This window comes from Stenella coeruleoalba (assembly GCF_951394435.1).
Source record: "Stenella coeruleoalba genome assembly, chromosome: 1".
NCBI classification, from domain to species: Eukaryota; Metazoa; Chordata; class Mammalia; order Artiodactyla; family Delphinidae; genus Stenella; species Stenella coeruleoalba.
In genome coordinates, this window is record NC_137169.1 from 5630107 (window position 1) to 5652536 (window position 22430).

Here is a 22430-nt window from a genome sequence, read left to right on the forward strand (position 1 = left end):
GTTATGATAGTCAATTTGGCAGTAACTTAAGGCGTGAATGAGTTAGGATACTTCTGAAGGTATTTAATTCCACACCAGCAGATCGCTAGCTAGGCAGGAGCTCACTATACCTTTGTCTGTGTTTCTGATTTATTTGGGTAATCAGAATGTTTCAAATGAGCATGACAGCTGATTTCTGCCAAAATTTATCCCATGTTTTATAGAGAGCTTCGAATGATTCTTATGTACTACCGCTAAGGTCTGTTTAATGATATTGATTGGTGTGTGTGTGTGATATTGATTTGTGTGTGATATTGATTTGTGTGTGTGTCTGTGGAAGCGGAATCTAACCAGGATTTATTTAGTAAAAGGATCCACATTTCAGTTGTTGGATTCACCGTAGGCTCTTCCTTTAGCTTTAGGTGACAGAACTCCAACTCAAGCTGGCTTCTGTAAAAAAGAGAATTTATTGACTCTCGTGAAGTCCAGTTTTGGTGTTGTCTTCAAGTATAGCTGGTTCCAGATGCTCAAGTGATGTCATTAGAAACCTGTCTCTCCCTCTCTTGGCTCTCCTCTCCTCTCTGTTGATTTTATTCTCGGGCAGGGGTTCCTGACGCAGTAGCAAGATGACCCGCTCAAAGCTCCAGGCTTTTATTTTGCCAGTTTAGCAAATATCTCCAAGAAGACAGCACTTCTTTCCCAGTAGTTCCAGGAAATGTTCTGTCCTTACTGGCCCAGCTTGACTCATGTTTCCAATCCCTTGAATAAGGAGGGGTAGTGTTCTCATTAGAAAGACCTGGCTCACCCACCCCTGGAGACAAGAATTGTGGTGAGAACCACCTGAACTGAGCATAGGGCATCTCCCAAATGAGAAGCACGGTGCCGTGGCCAGGGACCGGGAAAGGGATGCTGGGCAGGTGTACTGTGCTAATCTTCACCCTTAGCTCTCATATTCCCAAAGAAAGCACCCTTCGCTCTGAAACCGCAGAAGCTCATAACAAGGCTCATTCCGTGCTTTCATTTTCACGGTCCCATTTTAAATGAAGACACACCAGAATCGTTACCCTTCAGCAGACCTTTAAATGGGTGGTGACTAACAATCCCTAGGACCATTTGCAGAAAATATGATTCAAGTCCTTAATATTTCACTCTGTGGTTTGGAATCATCAACAAAGAATTCCTTTAAACACCCTTTTGTCTTTTCTAGTGAAAGAAACCATTCATTCCATTCTAGCCAGAATCATTGCCCCTGGCATTTGTGTGTGTGTGAAAGATGTTTTATCTAATAATGTAAAAAAGAGGAAGGGCCCAGCCTAGAGCTGATGCTGTTCTAAAAGCTTGTAAATCAGTTGAATAATATTTCCCAGGTAAACAGTGCAACAAATGGTGGGTAGGTTCCCAGGCTAGACGGAGAACAAAAACCTTTTGAATCCATAATAGATACTCTGAATTTGCAGGAGAAAAAAATCAAAATAATGTGTGTGCATGCATATATCACATATAAACTGTAAAACACTGAACTACCTAATCTCCATGATGTATAAATACGTAGCCTACACTTCCATGTTCCAAAACAAATGAAAAAAAGTGAACTTCACATGTGAATATTGAATATTAAATATGCGGCTTGAATAGAAATACATGTATATGTAAAATAACTTCAGTCAAGGGAAGCTTCTTGGTGAAGATTCTTATTTCACAGGGTAGAACCCAAAATGATTCTCTGAAATTACAAAGTCTAGCTCGCTCACTTTTTAGAGGAATAAACCCAGAGAGAGTAAATAACTTCAGTTTCTTGATAACATAACCCATTATTATTATCCATGATAATTACAATCATATTTTTATTCTTGAATTGAGCAAAGGAGAGAGAGAGAGAGTGAGAGAAATCCTTCTTAGTATCTCGAAGAGTTACAGCAATGAAAAGGGAAGGAGAATGTGGGTTAAAGAGGTGGTGGTGTACGTGTCAAAGGTTGTCTGAGGAGAAATTGAACCATAAGCAATAAGAGGAGGAGCCTCCTAAGAAGGAAGAAAGGAGACGGTGGGAACAGATGTGGGGTCGCTTTCCCATACTAGTCCCTGGGGGACATTCACCATTAACCTAAATAACCTTACTGGGGTCTGTGGTTGATGAAAGTGGACCAGGAATTTCATAACTCAGAGACTGTCTATATCATGGTATCCTTTTTTTTTTTTTAGATGTTGGGGGTCGGAGTTTATTAATTTATTTTATTTATTTTTGCTGTGTTGGGTCTTCGTTTCTGTGCGAGGGCTTTCTCTAGTTGCGGCAAGCGGGGGCCACTCACTATCGCGGCCTCTCTTGTTGCAGAGCACAGGCTCCAGACGTGCAGGCTCAGTAGTTGTGGCTCACGGGCCCAGTTGCTCCGTGGCGTGTGGGATCCTCCCAGACCAGGACTTGAACCCGTGTCCCCTGCATTAGCAGGCAGATTCTCAACCACTGCGCCACCAGGGAAGCCCTATCATGGTATTCTTTAGGACTAATTTCAGTTCCTAAACTCTTCTGTGGGAGTTACTTACAGGACATGCTTATAAGAAGCTCCCCCTACAAAAAAAAAAAAAAAAGGTTCAGATAAGTTTAGGAGACACACCTACCATTAGCTTTCCCCAGCAATTTAGAGTGCACGTTAGAATAATAAGGTTCAGAAAAGTTATATGTTAAAGAAATACAAATGTACTTAGTGGTGTTTAACCCAGTGTTTCCAAAACATCTTTTTTTTCTTTTTGTGGTACGCAGGCCCCTTTCACTGTTGTGGCCTCTCCCATTGCGGAGCACAGGCTCTGGACACGCAGGCCCAGCGGCCATGGCTCACAGGCCCAGAGGCCATGGCTCACGGGCCCAGCCGCTCCGCGGCATGTGGCATCCTCCCGGACCGGGGCACGAACCCGTGTCCCCTGCATCAGCAGGCGGACTCTCAACCACTGCGCCACCAGGGGGGCCCTCCAAAACATCTTTAACCCAACATTCTGTTTTTATGGTCTGCTGAGATGTTACCTCACGAAATGGTTCTGAGCCTGGAATCCATAGATGTCCCATGGCTCTGAGTCTCCTGAAATTACATGCAAAACTTGGTATGTATGTATTTTTCTGGGAAAGGATTTGTAGCTTTCATCACCGTCTAAGAGCCCATGAACATTAAGGGTAAGAAGGGTATGGGTTCTTTTCTTACAAGGGAAGTCCAAGTCCAGTTTCCCTTAAATATCCTTCATCTGTATGTTTTATGTCAGCCTGGGGGTATCACTCAGCAGGCCTGGGCAGTCACTCCGGGGGCGCCCAGAGATATGGAGGGATCCACGCTGTAAACAGGGAGCTGACTTGATTGTGTTTATTGTCAAATGGATTTAAACATTGGCAGCTTGCTCTCTTTCCGTCAAGAATTGTGGAAAGAAATGCCCTATACAGGACACTGCCGTATCGCTAACTCCAGATGTGTTCATTTCCAAACAAAGAAGAGAACAGGTTATTTTATTGCAGTAAAGCGACTTTTTGAAAGTTAAGGGCCTGCAGAAGAGAAATCCATTGAGAGTTAATAATAAACAGTTAAGAACCAACTAAATTAGAGAAAGCTTTTCCTTCAAGAAATGTAAAACGTTCAACTCACCTACTTTTATTTTTTTAATTATTTAAATTGATTTTATTTATTGATTATTTTTGGCCGTGTTGGGTCTTCGTTGCAGTGCGTGGGCTTCTCATTGTGGTGGCTTCTCTTGTTGCGGAGTACGGGCTCTAGGCATGCGGGCTTCAGTAGTTGTGGCACGCGGGCTTCAGTAGTTGTGGCACACGGGCTCAGTAGTTGTGGCTCGTGGGTTCAGTAGTTGTGACTCATGGGCTCTAGAGCGCAGGCTCAGTAGTTGTGGCACACGGGCTTAGTTGCTCGGTGGCATGTGGGATCTTCCCGGATCAGGGCTTGAGCCCGTGTACCCTGCATTGGCAGGCGGATTCTTAACCACCGCGCCACCAGGGAAGTCCCCCAGTATTGCCTTTATTGCAAGGATGTTGAGGTCCATTGCATCACAGCCTTTCTTATGAATAAGCATCTGTAGGAGACATTTCTTTCAGCTCTTAGTACCTGGAAGAGCCGTATTATCCACAGCAACTGACAGTGATCTTGAAACTGCCTGCCTCCCTTTTTGCTTTGTTTGCTGAGTTCAGCCAAATTTGGGGCTCACAGTTAACCATTTTAGAGGATTTAATATGTCTTTTCTGTATAACGGCTCTACCCGAGCTTTATTTTATTCTCTTCATGAATCGTCGTCTTACCCAATCTCTTGTTAATCATGAGTGTTTCTATTAGCCACCTCAAAGAGACATACCTAGATCCAGCACTGGTTCCGGTTCAGTGAGGGCAGGGAGGGAAATAGAGAGGTTGAGAGGGAATGGATTAGGGCAGTGAAGGGAAATCGGGAAAGAGAGGAAGAGGGGAGAAAAGAGAGGTGAAGCTGCGTTAGGGATTTGCGAGGGATGCGTCCCAGGGTTAGCGCCCACTGCCTTTTGAATTAGTTATTGACCTTTTGTTCCATCATGTAACTGCTCCCGAACCTTTAGATCAACTACGCTAAGTCACCTACGTACAGACCTTCAAGTTGTGAACTTTTAAAGATGCGAACGTGTGTTTGCACTTCCAATCACGTAAGTTCACGTGTCTGGCGTACATTGTCATGTGCATGCATCCGCTACAAGTGGTTGTGCTTTTGTGTACTTTATAGTACTGTATTGAGTACAGCGGTACAGTATCTTTATTTCAAGCCCAGGATGTCCGGAAGCACGTGTAAAAGCAGTGGTGGTGCGGGGCTTCCCTGGTGGCGCAGTGGTTGAGAGTCTGCCTGCCGATGCAGGGGACACGGGTTCGTGCCCCGGTCCGGGAGGACCCCACATGCTGCGGAGCGGCTGGACCTATGAGCCGTGGCCGCTGGGCCTGCGCGTCTGGAGCCTGTGCTCCGCGGCAGAGGAGGCCACGGCAGTGAGAGGCCCGCGTACCGCAAAAAAAAAAAAAAAAAAAAGCAGTGGTGGTGTAGCTGTTAGTGCTAAGAAGCTCCAAGCAGTCATGATGGAAAACAAAAGTGAAAATAATTGAGAGAGTGGAGCGACGCGAAAAGACGGTAGACCTGATGGAAACGGAGGCCCAGAGAAAGGATGAAGAGAGACAAGAGGAAGAAGAAGTAGCTGAAGAACCGAAGAGATTCACGGTGCAGGAAATGGCGTGGGGTTTTCTTTATTGGAGGCGGCGCTGTTAGTGTTTGAGGCACAGGACCTGAACATAGAACGGTACACGAAGGTTGCGGCAGCCGTTCAGAATGCAATCCAGTGCTACCGTGTCATCTATGATGAGAAAAGAAGAGCTACTACCCAGACATCGCTGGATCGTTTTTTCAGGAGGGTAGATGGAATTGAATCCAGCAAGGAACCAGAACCTGTGCCGTCAGCGTCAGGCGTGAGTGACATTGCAGCTCGCCCTCCGCCCCCCATTGCTGACGATCCTTCAGCTCTGCCATCTCCCACCTCCTCTCCCTCCTCCAGTCAGTAACTCTTCTTGCCTGTTCACTCGATGCCAGCCCCTGGATACCAGATGTACTACTGTACTTTTCAAGGTACTGTACTGTAAGATTAAAAATGTTTATTTTTTGTGTTTTTTTATGTATTATTTGTGTGAAAAGTATTAAAAACCTATTACAGTACAGTACTATATAGCTATGTGTTAGTTGGGTACCTAGGCTAACTTTGTTGTACTTAACAAAAAAATTGGGCTTAACGAACGCGCTCTCGGGACGGACCTCATTCGTACGTCGGAGACTTATTGTACACTGAGTGGGATGATTAAATAAGCCCAATTTGGGGACTTCCATGAGGACAGGAAATAGGACAGCCCCACAACTGTATGAAATCAAGTTGCATCCCCATTTCGTGAAAATCACTCCGTTTTTAGCTTTTTCACCTAATCCAAGGGATGTTTGAATAGCAGCCTCACTAATACATTCATTCAGGCCTCACTCATTTGGAAGTTGCAAAAATTTGAAGATGACTCTGGTTTAGGGGTGGAGCCCTAATGGGAAATGTAGTACCAAGTTACAGCCTCCCAAACTCAAAGTGTGGAAGCTAGTAGCCTGCAGACACAGGAGCTTAGCCCTCGATGTGTTTTTATGTGGTGTCTGGAGCCAGGACAGAAAATGGTCCTCATAGGGGTCATGACAGTGTGCTAAAAAGGAGCTTAATGGCTAAAATTTTTCCACAGCTCTGGTGATTCCCTTGGAGAAATATTTTATTTTGGAATAAAATGGTTAAAGTGGTATAACTTGGGGCTTCCCTGGTGGCGCAGTGGTTGGAAGTCCGCCTGCCGATGCAGGGGACACGGGTTCGTGCCCCGGTCTGGGAGGATCCCACATGCCGCGGAGCGGCTGCGCCCGTGAGCCATGGCCACTGAGCCTGCGCGTCCGGAGCCTGTGCCCCGCGACGGGAGAGGCCGCAGCTGTTAGAGGCCCGCGTACCGCAAAAAAAAAAAAAAAAAAAAAAAGTGGTATAACTTGGATTTTTTAAAAGATTTCTCTGTCAGAAAGGCCTATGATAAATTGTAAAATAGTATCTTTAGATGATTTTATCTATTTTGACTTACTTTTTAATACATCCAGTATCTTAAAGTAATACAGCTACTTCTTTTAAAATATAGGCATTTCAGTCTGTTGATTTGGAAAGGACTTCTTCGCCTATATTTATTCCAGATTTTTACAGAATCTTATGGCATTGTAAAAAAAAAATTATTGTACTTAATACACTTTAGAGTTCTCTGTAGAATCCAGTGTTTAAGAAAACACATATTTGTGGAACTTCTTGGACTTACACTCTCTCATGAGGTAGCAGGACAGTTGGAACATCTGTGCAGATGGCATCCCTACAATTAGCCCTGGAAGAAAAGCATTGCCAGCAGCAGCTCTAAATAATTTATGGAGAGCGAGTTGGAAACAGCAAAAGAAGGAGTGTTTCAACTAGAATCCCGGACACGTGGTTTTTCAGTCAGATACTGAAAACCACCAGGAACTCAGGGCAAATAACATCTCTTATGATTAGAAGCATTCACTAGAAGCAGCCAGGATTTTTTTTTTTTTTTTTACGTCTTTGCCCCACCTTGTAACACATCTTACTCGCAGAGTTTTCTTTTTTATTGCGTTTTCAACTTTTCTCCTCCCAACCTCGTGAAGCAGGGCTGCTAAGGTGAAAGTGTTATCATGAACCGTCTCAGTTTCTTGTTTGTTTGTTTTCAGATGCCTGGTCCCCGATCTGTTTGATGGGATTAGGAAAGCATGGCCCCGAGAGAAGGGAGGGAGCTGCTTTTAGTAACTCGGCTGGAGAAAAGTCACCTAGAAATGATGAAGGGAAACAAATACTTGGTTCATCTCCCTTACCTTCTTCTGCTTGAAATCCACACTTTCTATTTTGAACAGATGAAATCAGTCCCTTGTTCAGTATGTATTGAGGGCTTACTACGTCCCAGGCCTCGGGAAGATGGCACTGAGCAGAGCAAAGGCAGGCGCTGGCCCCATAGAACTGTCGAGATCTCTCTTCCTTCCCCTTTATTTCCATTAGGCTGAGGTTCTGAGAATGAAGGCTTATTTATGTCTTATTTGGTTTTTGCGTCCCTGGTGGCCACCACCACAACTTGAGTTGTCCTGTTCGCTGTCCCATCCCCAGGGCCCTGGCCGGTGCCCGGCAGTGGTGTCCCAGCAGGGGCTGTGCAGTCGACATTCGACATTCGCAGAATGAGTCTGTTCTGGCCCTGATTCTCCATCTTTCTTCCCCGAGGACTCGGAGTGGTTTTTTTGGTACAGCTGGGCACCCCAGAACAACCTGCCGGCGGTTAATTAATGGTTTCTTGCCCCTTGACAATTCCCGTGCGTTTTGTACTGCGTCTTGGCAATTGTAGTTCTTAAAGGCAGGGTTTTCCTTTTCCACTTCCTCCGTGCAAGTCATTTCAAGTTCATCCCCCGCTCACATCCTTACGTCCAGGTGAGGTGGCTGTTCACTTCCAAGTCCTGTTACAGCGCTTTTTCCCTCTAAAGACCCCGTTGGTGTCTGGTAACAGGCTTTCCTCCGTCACTTCATCCATTTCTAGAATGTCTCAATCCGTGCTTATAATATCTCTCATTTTCACTGGGTGCTGAAACTGTTGAGGCAGTGGCCTCCAACTGTGTTGCTTTGGGGGACGTTAGCAAACCTGAAACGTGCCCCTCTTTTGAGATTAGATGACGGTAGGTATAGAATCTGTGTCAGAGTTCCCGACTTCCTTCGCTCTCATGCTAATTAGGGGCAGTTTCGCTGCCTCGAACTGCAGTTGGTTCGCTACGTGACCGACGGTGAAGTTGACTGCTGCGTAATTCAGGTGCCCTTACGTGCTGGATGCCGTGGCGTGATCCAGCGGAGCTCCTTGGGTTCCACTGACCCTTCTTGTCCTTGGAGGAGAGGTTGGACATCTTCACCCTCGTGCAGCTCCAGCTGTAGCGCTGCAAGATCTCAAAGGAGAAATCCTTGTAGATTGGCTTTGCAGCTCTCTAGCAGTCTGTCTCCTCACCGCTGTTCGTCAGCTTAAAGGATTTTTCCCTGTTGTGCCTAAGACTCTGAATTCGTGAACAGGGTGAAACACAGACCAAGAAGCAATATGAATCCCCCCTCCCTGCCAATGAAGAAAGTCTGAAGAAGAATTGCTGGTGTCATTTCTAGTGTTTTGGTCCATAGCGCTGGGGAGTTTTGAAGAAGTGGAGGAGGGCAGTTTTTCCTAAGGCTAAATTTAGCCATTGCTTTGGAAAATCAGAGCGGTACAGCTTGTGCCTTATCTCCGGCCGGGCCTCACCCTCTCCTCTGCACTTGGACGTCTTCAGTAGCTCGCCGGGGAAGAGCAGCTCCCTGCACTCCAGCGGCCCCTTGATTCTGGGAAGGAATCAGGCGACTTTCCCCGTCTTTCTGAGCCTCCTGCAAAATGCAGGAGGCTTCCAAAGCAGCAGCTACGGTTCTCTACAGAAATAGCCCAAGTCATGACTCCTTTGCTTCATCAACCCTTCCTGCCAGCTCAGCCAAGGGCTGGAAATGGAACGAGAGACACGGCCTCTGGTCCCCAGTCCAAATAGCAACAGGAGGGCACATGTGTGCTCAAGCCACAAATAACGCGTTTTAAAATAGCAGATGGGATCTGGTGATCGCGCCTTCATTCATTTACCTGCCAAGGCAAAACTTGCTCCTCTGCTCTGGCAGTAAGGCCGGCGGTCGCCCGGGTCAAGCCGTTGGAATCACAAGCTCCGGTTTGCAGATGTTATTTGTCGGCTGATTTTCAGGCCCTGCAAAGCCATGCCCGCTTTCTGAGGCTGTTCTAGAAAATGTCTCTTTGGTCTCACACGGTAAAAATGTCATGTCTCTAAAACAGCTTAACCTGTTAAGCACTTTCGTAACTAATTAGATCAAGGTGTGCTGCCAGCCACTGTGTTCCAGATACTCCGTTTCACCAGGGAAAAGTAGGAATACCTAGAAGGTAGGGATCTATATTTATAACGTGACGCTGAATGGATAAAGGAAAGTGACGTTGCCGTGAAATTCCAGTTTGTGTCTACGAAGGGTCAGATCTTCCTCAGCTTTTCTGCCAGCGTCTTCACCAGTACAGTTACATTATTTCCTTACCTGATCCCCCAGGAAAGGGCAGCCAGCCAGGCAGATGCCTAGAGCTTTTTCACGTGCTTTCAAGGCACCTCCATTGGGTTCTGAGCATTTTGACTGTTCTTTCTTTCCCCGGGGGCTAAGGGGTAAAACTGGCTAACTGGAGTATCGTCCCTGGGAGCCCACTGTGGAGAGCAGAGGTCACTCAGAGCCCCTGCCCCAGAGTTTGAATGACCTCATCCACAAATTGGCTTCTGAAGAAGCTTAAATTAGAAAAGAATATTCCTTTCCACTGACTGGGCCCCCATTCTGTATCTGATACCAGGGATACAAGACTTGCAGACAGCTCGCTCTGGTAGAAATGACATATGTAAGAAAATAACTGTACATTCTGGTAGAAATGACATGTGTAAGAAAATAACTATACACAGGACACAGAGCGAGACATGACGATTTGCTGGGTAGACTGGAAAGCACGTGGGTCTGGAGTCTAACCTGCGCTCTAATCCCTGCCCTGATACTTAGGACCTCGCATAAGTAACACATTTTCGGAGCCTCAGCTTCCTCATCTGTAAAAGAAAGAGGAAGATCAGAGTTGTTTTCCAGATCAGAAATAACACATGTGGAATGTCTGGCCTACGTAGATGCTCAGTGGCAGCTACACATCATAAAACTGAAGGGATGTTTGAGCCACACTCTGAAGAATAAGAAGGTCGCCACGTGGACATGGGGAAAGGTTGGCATCACCCGAGGCGCAGAAACACGTAAGGTTCCTGACAGCTTTGGAGAACAGTGAGTATGAGAGGACCCCTAAAAAGCAGCCCGAGGCCGTCAGCAAAGAGCCTCCCCTGCCGTACCAGACACTTGACGTTTTATTTGTAGGTCACAGGGGAGGCAGCTGAGTGTTTTTTAGCAAGAGTATCTGATATAGAGTCAGAAATTGCTTCATTGGGCTTCCCTGGTGGTGCAGTGGTTGAGAGCCTGCCTGCCGATGCAGGGGACACGGGTTTCGTGCCCGGTCCGGGAGGATCCCACATGCAGCAGAGCGGCTGGGCCCGTGAGCCATGGCCGCTGAGCCTGCGCGTCTGGAGCCCGTGTTCCGCAACGGGAGAGGCCACAACAGTGAGAGGCCCGCATACCGCCAAAAAAAAAGATAAAAAAGAAATTGCTTCATGTTGTATTGCTCAGTACAGTCATGAAAATCAATTCAGTTCCAAGATTTAAAGTGCGTTGTGCACAATCTATAGGAGGTTATGGTCACTAGGTGCGGCTGAACACCTGAGACCAGCACTAGCCTGAGTCCAGCTAGTCGTCGGTTCCTGACACAGACGCTTTCTCTCATCAGATGCCCAAACACTTGGGATTCTCCAATTTTACAGCAGCAAATCCCAAACCTTCTAAACTTAGAATATACTGCGGGTGTCTGACTTCATGAAGTTTTTTCTCTGTTAAAACTTTGGTACTGCTTAGGAATTTTAGGTCGATATTAATTGGGGACATTTTTAAAATGAGTCGCTTTGAGGGTTAGGAATCCCTGTCAAAGAGAGATGCAGAGATGACCCATGACTGCTGCTGTGCTGTGTGACACTTTGTGTGGTAGCCCTGAGGAGACACTTGGACAGGGTGAACCCAGCAAGAGTAAAGGGGACATGAAGCGGGCCAGCAGTTGGCTGGAAATGTTTTTTCATCTTCTTGATCTCCGTAGTACTCAGAGCTATTCTGGGATTAGGAGTGTATTTTTCTTTATGTTTTCTAGTGTTGTTGGAAAACTCTAGGAACTGAAGGATAACAAAGTAGTTGGATATACTGCATGCTATATCCTGTACCTGTACTTCTGAGATACAGAAATTAGGCCTAGGCTTCTCTCTTTGTAGTTTGATGTATCAGGAAGATTTCTTTTCAGCATTTATTTTATCGACTTATTATATCCAGGTAACACAGTAACTTCCACCATCATTTTATCTATGTTTAAAATGCCCCCTAGAAGGGTAGAATGAATACTGCAGTGCTGTGTTAGAGTTGGAGACATTGTATGAACTCATGTTTATTTTCATATAGATAGAAAAATAATTATAGATATGTGTGCATACATGAGCTGTTATACTTACAACGTTGTCCTGGCTCTGTGCACTGAGAGGGCCCAGGAGCAGTGACACTCCAGCAGTAGTGAGCACACCTAGCACCCGGATCTTGGTTTCTACATGCCATTCTCCAATAAAAGAAACCAGGGCTCCCTAGAGAGACCGCTGATTCTAGGGCTGGGACAGGGAGAGTACAAGGTGAGCCTGGAGCATCCGGTAATGCCAGAAAGTAAGGAAGTGCTCGAAAAAGAAGGGAAAAAAGCTGAGGGTATGTCCAAGGGACACAGGAGCCAGCTTGAAAGAGCTCCCAGTGGCCACGCTGGGACCATTGGGGCAATTAACGTAGTATCGGATGATGACCAAAGTGTAAAATAAATATCCGTGAGTTCATCCAAGTACAGATAAAAGGTTGATCAGGTAAATAAGCCAAGAAGGACAGATCTTCCTTCTAGGAGAACTCCACATAATATGTGTGGATACTCCTGTATCCACAGGGTGAAGCTTAATTCTCGTCCCCTTGCTCGGCCGGACTTAGGGACTTGCTTCCAAAGGATAGAGTAGGGAGAGAGGAAAATAGGAACTTTCTCATGGAGCACTGTAGGTTTATAGAGCAAATGATCACGGTCTACCTCAGCAGTCCATCATCATTCACCCCTGCTTGTGTGATGGGCAGGGCACTTCCCCTCAGATCCTCTAGGTAAAAACCCGTGACTCCAGTCTAATCATTAGAAGACATGGCAGGCCAACTTCAAGGCAGGGACATCTACAAAGTACTTGACCAGTAGTCTTCAAAACTGCTCAAATTGTGACAGATGAGAGAAGAGAAAGGCGATTTAACAGCGAAATGCAACATGGTATCCTTGGTTGGATGCTGGAACAGAAAAAAATACATTAATTCTAATTCAGTTCTGATGGTGTGGTCTAACTCAAGTCTATAATTTAGTGAATAGGAGCGATATACCAGTGTTAGTTGCTGAGTTTTGACAAATGTACCCTAATTGCGTAAGATGTTCATATTAGGGGAAACTGGGTGAAGGGTATGTGGGAACTCAACTACCTTTGCAACTCATCTGTGAATCTCAATTATTAAAAAAATTTTTTTAAATGTATTATTATTTTTTAATGTTCCAGAGGTATGACTGGGTAAAAGGTCCCTGTCCAATAGTAGTTCAGACTTAAGAGAGTCTGACCACTTTTAGAAATTCAGTTTATTTCATCTTCACGGGCAGCATAGATAGTGATATTCCCATTTTACAGAGGAAATTGAGGTGCAAAATGGTCATTATTTTTCCAGAGTCACACAGTGACAGGATTAAACCTGGAGCTCTTCTCTCTACTCCAGTGTTCTTTCCACTATGTCATCGCTGCCCAGTCTAGAAATGCTGCTTCTGCTAAAAAGGGTGCAGCTCGAACAGGCTCGGGAAGAGGCTTGGAATGAACCGTGAGCCAGACTTGCTGCAAAGCCATCAGCATCATTTACCTTTTGTCTGGGGTACAGGTAGGTGGGTGCGTGTGTCTTGAATGTAGTGGGAAGGAATTGCTGCATGATAGTTGAAAGATCTCATTCCCTGGAACCACACAAGTAAATAAACTGCTTTAGAGAAAAGCAGGAGGCAAAGGCAGGCACCTGGGAAGACATCCCACTCAGAAGAAAAAGAAAGTAATAAAGAGGTAAGATCTGATGGGGATGAGAGAGGAGTGCCTGGTTAGCTGCAGAGAACAGTGCAAGGAGGTGGATTTTAAATCGTTTTCGAGTGTCGTCAGGTCTGAATTGGCCGTGTGCTTGAGAAGATGCACAGCCCAATGCTGTTGGCAGAGCCCGTGTGGACGGACCGGATATGATGTACAGGAGGTGACATTTTGCATGTCCACATTGGGTGGGAACCCGTGCTTCTGCTCGAGCAGGTGGTCCTGGGGTCCTTCTTTAACAAGCACTGGGGTGGAAAGGATTCATTCTTGAGGAAGGAGGCTGGGGTCTTAGAGCAGCAGTTCTTGAAATGTGGTCTCAGACCAGAAGCATCAGCGTCACCTGAGAACGTGTTTGAAGTGCACCCTCTAGGCTCACCCAAACCTAGCAAAACCAACACCAACACTAACACCAAAACAAGCTGGGCATTGCCCCCACCAGTGTGTTTCAAAAAGCCCACTGGGTGATTCTGATGCCTGCTGGCACCTGAGAACCACTAGGCTGAGCAGACGCCTCCGCTCGGGTGGCACACTGCCTGCAGCGGGCACGAGCCGGAGGGTGAGCACCCAGACACCACTGCCGCCGCAGGGGGGACCCAGACGTATAACCCTGGAGGCTCACGTGCTTCGGGAAGTGGGTGCCCTCAGCTTACTTTCCGTGCAGCCGGGTCTCACAAGGGAGCAGTCCAGTCGCTTCACTCAGACTGTCCTAAGGACAGGGGGGTTGCAACCCCTCAAAGCTGAATCACCGTTGGCTCTGTTTGAAACATCGTGGGCAAGACTGCAGCCAAATTCATCAGCCCCCTCAATCTGTACATTATTTGTTTTCCTCTCCTCCCCGCCTCCACAGTGCGTTCATTTAACAACCCAGGTTCATTCAGGCTGCAGAAATTATTTGTTGGCCAACAAAGGAGCACAGGGATCTCTTCACTAAGCCATCCCCCAGTGCCTGGTACACAGTAGGTGCTCAATAAATACTTGTGCATGAACAAATAGATCTTCAAATGTACTTTTTTCATGAGAAAAAGTTTTTTGCTTCTAATTGTATTACCCTCATCCTATAATTTCACACAATATACAATTAAGATGAGAGATAGCTCTGAAATTGCCAAGTGTTTTGCAATAATGTTTTAGTTAATAAAGCTGTAAAGCCCGAAACAAGCATGAAGTTGTTGCTTTTGACTTGCCAGTCATGGAGAGCTGGACACCATCATTTTATCCATCGGAGGAAGCCTCGCAGGGGAAAGGAAGTATGACCAGAAAGGCTCCGATTCTTGATTCACAGGGTGGCACAGACCTGACTCTCTGGGATGCCAGCTCAGTTGTTTCCTGTTTTAGTCATCACTACCTCCCCCCTTTGGAGTCAAGAGGCTCAGAGATGCCGTTCTGCACGATATAATTTTCTTAAGAGGCAAAAAAACTGCTTCTGAGTATCTTCACGAAGTGCTTCTCAGAGCAGCTTAATCACACGCAAGAGCTGACTGCACAGTCCACTGTGGCGCCGAAGCTGGACACGCAGCCCAGAAGCAGGGAGCCAGTGACCCCTGGGGCAGACAAGGCGTCGTGGTGACAGTGTTTTGGCGGGGAGATGCATTGGCAGGGCCTGGCTCCGCGATGTCGGGGAGGGTCGGTCTGCAGTGTCCACGCTTGGCAGGGGATGGGTGGGGGATGGGTGGAGTTGGGGGGACGAGCCGGGGCTGCCTGCACTGTCACCGCCGCAGCCAGAACAGAGCCACCCCGACGGGCGGAGCACAGCCGGGTGGCGAGCTCTGTGCCCTTCTGCCCCTTGGCGTGACGTGGCATGTTAATCTTGGCCGCTGTGCTCCAGACAAGTGCAAACCGATCTCCGAGAGAAGCGAATCGGATTCTGAACGCTCACTTAATAGATGCAAGATTTGCAGGCTGGCAGAAGAAATCATCAGAACATGGCTATAGAGGCTTAAGCTGTTTCAGTGGGATGAGTGAGGGTCTCTGGGTGGGTTCAGAGATGAGTGGTTGTCTGGCTAGCAGGATCAGCAGGAAGCAGGGAGAATTTATAAACATACCACGAAGGATAACTGCTGCTCCACTTGGGATCACTCTTTTTTTCTTACCTTTCTTTTTTTTTTTTTTTTTGCGTTACGCGGGTCTCTCACCACTGTGGCCTCTCCCGTTGCGGAGCACAGGCTCCGGACGCGCAGGCTCAGGGGCCATAGCTCACGGGCCCAGCCGCTCCGCGGCATGTGGGATCTTCCCGGACCGGGGAATGACCCTGTGTCCCCTGCATCGGCAGGCGGACTCCCAACCACTGCGCCACCAGGCAAGCCCGGATCACACTCTTTTTGAAAGGTAAAATTCTTTGTCCTCAGTTGGCTCCAGATGGAGAAGTCCCACATTCTACAAAATTTCCATTATCTAATGAGGAGGGCATGGAGTAAGGATTCTAAAATCAACTCTGAAGTCACGTTGTTTTCCATTAGTGGTCACAGGATGACCACGGCCATGGCCAGTGCCTCACAAGCAGATCCATTCAGGGTTACTCCCCCATCCGTGACTGTGCACTGAGGTGCTTAGAGGGTCCTCAGAGTTCGTCACACCTGTCTGCATGAAATTGGAACAGAGAGACGTTACCTTTCACCTGTAAAGAGGAAGGATTTTTTCCTCTCATGTTGTTCCTGGAAATAGCTTACTAAGAAAATAATACCACAATTCTTGAAAAGCAGTCTACCTCCTCTTGCTTTTGTGGTTTAGAGAAGTGAGATCAATTTGACATTCGGTATTGAAAACTTCCCCGTTTTCAATACCGAATTGAAACCGTATTTACTATCTTTTTACTTTGAGAAAAAAGTTCCGTTCCCTCGGGTAAGTCCGTCTAATCCTTGTGCATCTTCTCTTCCCATAAGTTTCCCTTCCTGTTGTCACATGGGGGCTTAGCTCCGGGTCCTGGAGACGGAGAAGCCAGGTATCTTTTCATGCCTCAGTGTCTTCATCTGTAAAATGAAGACAGTGACAGGAGCGGCCTCACACAATGGCCGTGAGGGTAAATGAGTTAACATTTATCAAGTTACTTACACAGTGACTGGCACGGATTCGGTAAGTGTTAGCTCCGTCCACTTTTTAATCTCTCGTAGGATCGATACGCTTTACCCACTAGTGTCAGGATTTACAGTCAGGATGGCAAGGAACGCTGATAAAATATTCCCCGAGGGTACTCCTTTTCATGATTCAGTTGTCTGTATTTGGAAAATAGTGACTCCATTAGCAATTTTGAGGAAGAACTATGTTGTCACAGGTGTTTGATCAATTTCCCAAGACATTTCATTCACATGCCACAAGGTGATGCTGATGGCTGGCACGTTTATCTGGGACTTACCCATGTCCTGAGCATTTTCATCTGTTACTTCATTAAATTCTCTCAACACCCCTCGGAGGTAAGGACAGTTACTATCCCCATTTAAGAGTTAAGGAGGGCTTCCCTGGTGGCGCAGTGGTTGAGAGTCCGCCTGCCGATGCAGGGGACGCGGGTTCGTGCCCTGGTCCGGGAAGATCCCACATGCTGTGGAGCGGCTGGGCCCGTGAGCCATGGCTGCTGAGCCTGCACGTCCGGAGCCTGTGCTCCGCAACGGGAGAGGCCACAACAGTGAGAGGCCGGCGTACCGCAAAAAAAAAAAAAGTTAAGGAAACTGAGACACCAAAGGTTTTGTTCAAAGTTACACAACCATCATATGGCACAGCCAGTGTTCTTAACTGTGTCCTGATTGGTCCTTACCCCCCTCTCCAGCTTCATCTTCTGCTCTCCTCTCTGCTGTGGTCCAGCCACATGGCTTCTGCTCCTGGAACGTTCTGCCTCAGGGCCTTTGCATTTGCTCTTACCTAACCCCAGCTCTAATGTATGTGTGTGTCTGTGGCTAGAGCCTGGATCAGAAAATCTTTTTTTTTTTTTTTCCAGTGTGTGGGTAAAAGATACTACTTAAAAAAAAAATCTAGATATCTGTATCTGTGTGGGGTTGTGTGTGTTCTTCTTTCCCATAGTGATTGCTTTCTTCCAGTGATTTAAATTAAATTGTATTCATTTCATTTGTTTGCTCTAGGGGCCTTTCAACCAGATCTCTCTTCAAGGTTTCCATTGGGGAATTTGCCAAAGAAATGAGGTCCAGGAACCTGAAACCAGGACCTTGACAAAAAGGGGTTTTCTGTTCCTTTCGCTGAGAACTTTGGGCTGCTGTCGAGGCTGCAGTCTTATGTGAAGTGTCAGGGTCACTACCGCACTGGAGACATCCAGCCTGGGCAAAGCCCGGTGATTTGGTTGGGTCGGTGGCCATCTTGGATGCCCGTCCTGCAGGCTCGCCTAGGCCACGTGTTAATGGCCCTTCTTCCAGAACACAACCTCACTCTTCCTTGTTCTGCCCTAGATAACCAGTTCAGGATGTCCATCCTTGAGCGACTGGAGCAGATGGAAAGGAGGATGGCTGAGATGACCGGGTCCCAGCAGCACAAGCAGGGGAGTGGAGGAGGGAGCAGCGGAGGGGGCAGCGGTAGTGGGAACGGAGGAAGCCAAGCTCAGGTACGAGTCTGCGCGGACTGTCGCCTTTCATGGTGTCTAATGTTTTATTGATGTGCGAGGCTGTCGATCACAAGTCCCTTCTCTGCTGCTGCTGGCACCCTTCCTGGAAGAGGCAAGAGGCAGGGGGGTGCTTTGTAGTCCCTGTGTTTCTGAGTATTCAACTCTGTGTTAGGGAAGAAGCCTTGGACTGTGGGGCTTCTCAGTGGTTCACCTTCCTAAGCCTTGAATCACTTACTGATCTCAGAACTCACTGCAGTTATCTGACAGCGGGAGGGCGGGCATCCAGTGACAGAACAGAGGCCAAGCGATGACTCAGATTCGCTGGGCTCAGAGTTCAATTAGAACCTATTTTGTGTTTTGTGTTCTATCTTTATCTTAAGTATAAATAGAAAACATAATTGTTTTATAAGGGCCCAGAGAAACTGTTTCTGTAATTTTTCAGTGCAGAATAGTAGAACATTATACATTCTGTCATTGTTACAAATGCTTTTTCATCAGTTCCGGGATGAACGCATTATTATTGTCAGGTACGGGGAAATCATCAAATATTATTTTAGAGTCCCGTTAGTCTTGAAGGCTTTATGTCAATTTCATTTAGGAGCTTCATTTTGGGGAAGTTTCCTAGGCAGAAATTATTTTTCAGGAGGCCCTAGAATAAATTTTTTTTAATTAATTAATTATTATTATTATTTTTTTTTGGCTTTGTTGGGTCTTCATTGCTGGGCGCAGGCTTTCTCTAGTTGCGGCGAGTGGGGGCTACTCTTTGTTGCAGTGCATGGGCTTCTCATTGCGGTGGCTTCTCTTGTTGCGGAGCACGGGCTCTAGGAGTGTGGGCTCCGTAGTTGTGGCGCACGGGCTTAGTTGCTCCGTAGCATGTGAGATCTTCCCGGACCAGGGATTAAGCCCGTTTTCCCCTGCATTGGCAGGCAGATTCTTAACCCCTGCGCCACCAGGGAAGTCCCCTAGAATGAATTTAAAGGGACTGATGGTGTTTCTTACCTCCACCACTGAGACATCACCTAAAAACCTCAAATAATTCCCCCTCTTTCTCTTCAAGATTAATGTTGATTTTTTTCTGAACAATTATATTTTAAAGTGAACATTTGGAGTTTTATGATCCTTGTAAGTATCAAGTATTAGTAATATTTTTAATAATAGATGAAACGCATCTATTTCATCACAATAGATGAAAACAAAGCATACGGTACCACAGCCCCGAAACTAACCTTTTTCCGGGAATTTCCTTCTTATTTCTCTCCTTATCTTCAGAAATCAGTGGAAAAGGAAAGACTTGGCACAAAGGAAAATATCATTAAGGCTTCCTGTCCACCTGATACTACTGTTTTATAAAAAGAAGTAAACATTATTTACTATCTATCTCATGGCTAAAATAAGAGATTCCCACGAAATCCTTTTTCTTTCACCAACAAAGGCTGCATAAAGGGAATGGAGAGTAGTGTCATTTTATAACTCAACTATCTGGCAACTGGCCTATTGTCTGATCCCATATTAACTGCTACTGAATACTCTTTCATCAGTTTAAGCTGGCTTCGATAAATATCTGTGTCCACCTTATGTGATAGAGGTGGAGCTGTTTTTGTTAATGCAAAGAAATTCCCTCTTTGCTTACTACCCAGTGACTTCCGTGTGCCCCTGAATGTGTCTGTCTGGGCCTTTCGAGTCAAGGTCATTCTGCTGAAGGTCGGGGTTGCCCAGCTGTGCTCCTCTAAACATGTCACGACAGTTCTAGTGAGGGTGACATTAACCGTCCTCTGCCTTTTTATTTTTGCAGGCGTTTTTTTTTTTTCCAGATTTCAAAACAAAAAACAATGAGGAGCAACAGTGTTTCTGTAGTAATTGAATTTCATGGGGTTTGTAACTGGACAAAATACCTTTAAAATAATACCAGAGAGGAGAATTAGACCAGAAGGGCCATTTATTCGGGGTGGGGCAGGGGCGGGGGGTTGTGAAACGTAAAAGTGCTGGAGCAGAGACTCAGATAAGCCGTTGAGGTTCCTAACTTTGATTTTATTTTTCTTCTTTCACAACCTCCTTTTACAAAAAAGAGAAGAAAGCCAGGTGGCTAACATGAGTGCATTTCTCTTTCTCGTGTGCCTCTGTGGTTAGCAAGAACGCTTAAATTTCAAGGTCTCTCATGCCTTCCCCAGTGTCCTTTTTGTTTTATATAAAGGACTGGATTATTACTGGATTTTTTAAAATCTGTTTTTTTGGTTTTTTTGCGGTACGCGGGCCTCTCACTGTTGTGGCCTCTCCCGTTGCGGAGCACAGGCTCCGGACGCGCAGGCCCAGCGGCCGTGGCTCACGGGCCCAGCCGCTCCGCGGCATGTGGGATCCTCCCGGACCGGGGCACGAACCCGTGTCCCCTGCATTGGCGGGTGGATTCTTAACCACTGCGCCACCAGGGAAGCCCTAAAATCTGTTTTTTCAATTGAGGTATAATTGACATATAATATCATATTAGTTCCGGGTGCACAACATGGTGATTCGGTATTTGTATACATTTCGCCAAATCATCACCATGATAAGCCTAGTTAACACCCATCGTCACACATAGTTACAAACTTTTTTTCCTTGTGTCGAGAACTTTTAAGATCTGCTGTCTTAGCAACTTTCCAGTATGCCGCACAGTCTTATGAACTATAGTTGCCATGCTGTACATTACATCCCCAGGACTTATTTGTTTTATAACTGGAAGTTTATAACTTTTGACCCCCTTCACCCATTTTTCCCACCTCCTCCCCCTACCTCTGGCAACTATCAGGCAGTTCTCTGTATCTATGAAGTCAGGAGGCTTTTGTGTATGTGTGTGTGTGTGTGTGTGTGTGTGTGTGTGTGTGTGTGTGTGTTAAGATTCCTCATATAAGTGGCATCATACGGTATTTGTCTTTCTCGGACCTATTTCACTTAATGTAATGCCCTCAAGGTCCATCCATGTTGTTGCAAATGTATTACTGGATATTTCTAAGTGCTTCTTTAGGGAGAAAAATCCCCATCTAAGTGACTTAATTCTCCTTCAGAAGGAGCAGGGGAGTCAGGAGCTCCAGGCAGCCGGTGGTGGAAGCATAAGTTACCCTGCCTTACTCTCCCCTGACAGTTTACTGCCTGCAGTGTTTACTTCAGCTGGGAGGCTGGGGCCACGTTTTCTGTTCGTTTCTTTTTAGCAGTATATACTTTCCCTGAGCTGGATCAGCACGAAGCTCACAATCAGAGCGTCAGCTGCAGCAGACAGACTCTGACGTCCTTAGAGTTACAGAAAATTACCGTGTGCCCGGCTGCGGACATGTGCCGCTGAGCTGGACGCAGCACGTTCTGTTCTCCCTTTCGAGATGTCTTATTTTCAGCTTCATGCTTCCCGTTTTCCGCTGCAAATCATAACGCACTGGTTTCCCACCCCGGCATCCGAATGCTGACTTGGTACAGGGCCTTTGGTCCTCCGATCGGAACACGTGCCATTTCATTACAGTGCGCGTCTGGCCCCGGGACCCTGGGGAGCTGCTTTGAGAGCCGCGTGGTTGTCGTGTGCGAGAAGATGATGAGCCGGGCCTGCTGGGCAAAGTCCAAGCATCTGATCCACTCAAAGACTTTCCGTGGAATGACCCTCCTCCACCTGGCCGCAGCCCAGGGTTACGCCACCCTCATCCAGACCCTGATCAAATGGCGGTAAGGCTGGGGCCAGACGGACGCTGTCATCCTCACCCCTCAGCAGGCGTTCCTCTTAGGGTGTCCAGTGGTGGAGGGAAATCTGGCTATTCGGGGAGTGTGGTAGCCTGAGAGCAAAGGGCTCTCTCTGTGGACAGTTCCAAGAAGTTCTATGAACTTCTGCCCGAGAAGTCCTGAGTGAGATGTTGAACTAAACATTGGACGTTTGTTTTTTTTTTTTATAAATTTATTTATTTATTTTTGGCTGTATTGGGTCTTCGTTTCTGTGCGAGGGCTTTCTCTAGTTGTGGCAAGCGGGGGCCACTCTTCATCGCGGTGCGCAGGCCTCACCCTGTCGCGGCCTCTCTTGTTGCGGAGCACAGGCTCCAGACGCGCAGGCTCAGTAGTTGTGGCTCATGGGCCCAGTTGCTCCGCGGCATGTGGGATCTTCCCAGACCAGGGCTCGAACCCGTGTCCCCTGCATTGACAGGCAGATTCTCAACCGCTGCACCACCAGGGAAGCCCAACATTGGACTTTTTATTTCCCCTGGACCTCTGGCAAAACAGAGAGCCCAGAGCACCCTAGGGAGTCTGGGACTCTATTTCCTCACGCCAGGAATGTGAGACGCCCAGTTTGGTTTCATCTCTGTGGGTTTCATAACGTTCTGGTATTTTTTAACGTGGATTCATTGTGCAGTAATTTCTGGTGCTGTTCGTTCCAGCACAAAGCATGCAGATAGCATTGATTTGGAACTGGAGGTTGACCCCTTGAATGTGGACCACTTCTCCTGTACTCCTCTGGTAAGAAATGGGTTCATTTATTCCCCGAACT

General features: G+C 46.7%; 1 protein-coding gene across 1 annotated transcript in view; it reads left to right on the forward strand.

Moving 5' to 3' along the window:
- CAMTA1 (calmodulin binding transcription activator 1) overlaps positions 1-22430 on the forward strand; it is a gene marked incomplete at its 5' end in the record, with an annotated part of 885827 nt that overhangs the window by 835881 nt on the left and 27516 nt on the right. The window contains 3 exon segments of the mRNA XM_079918494.1: positions 17787-17938; positions 21423-21619; positions 22321-22399. Of these exon segments, the coding sequence (XP_079774620.1) occupies positions 17787-17938; positions 21423-21619; positions 22321-22399 (428 nt within the window).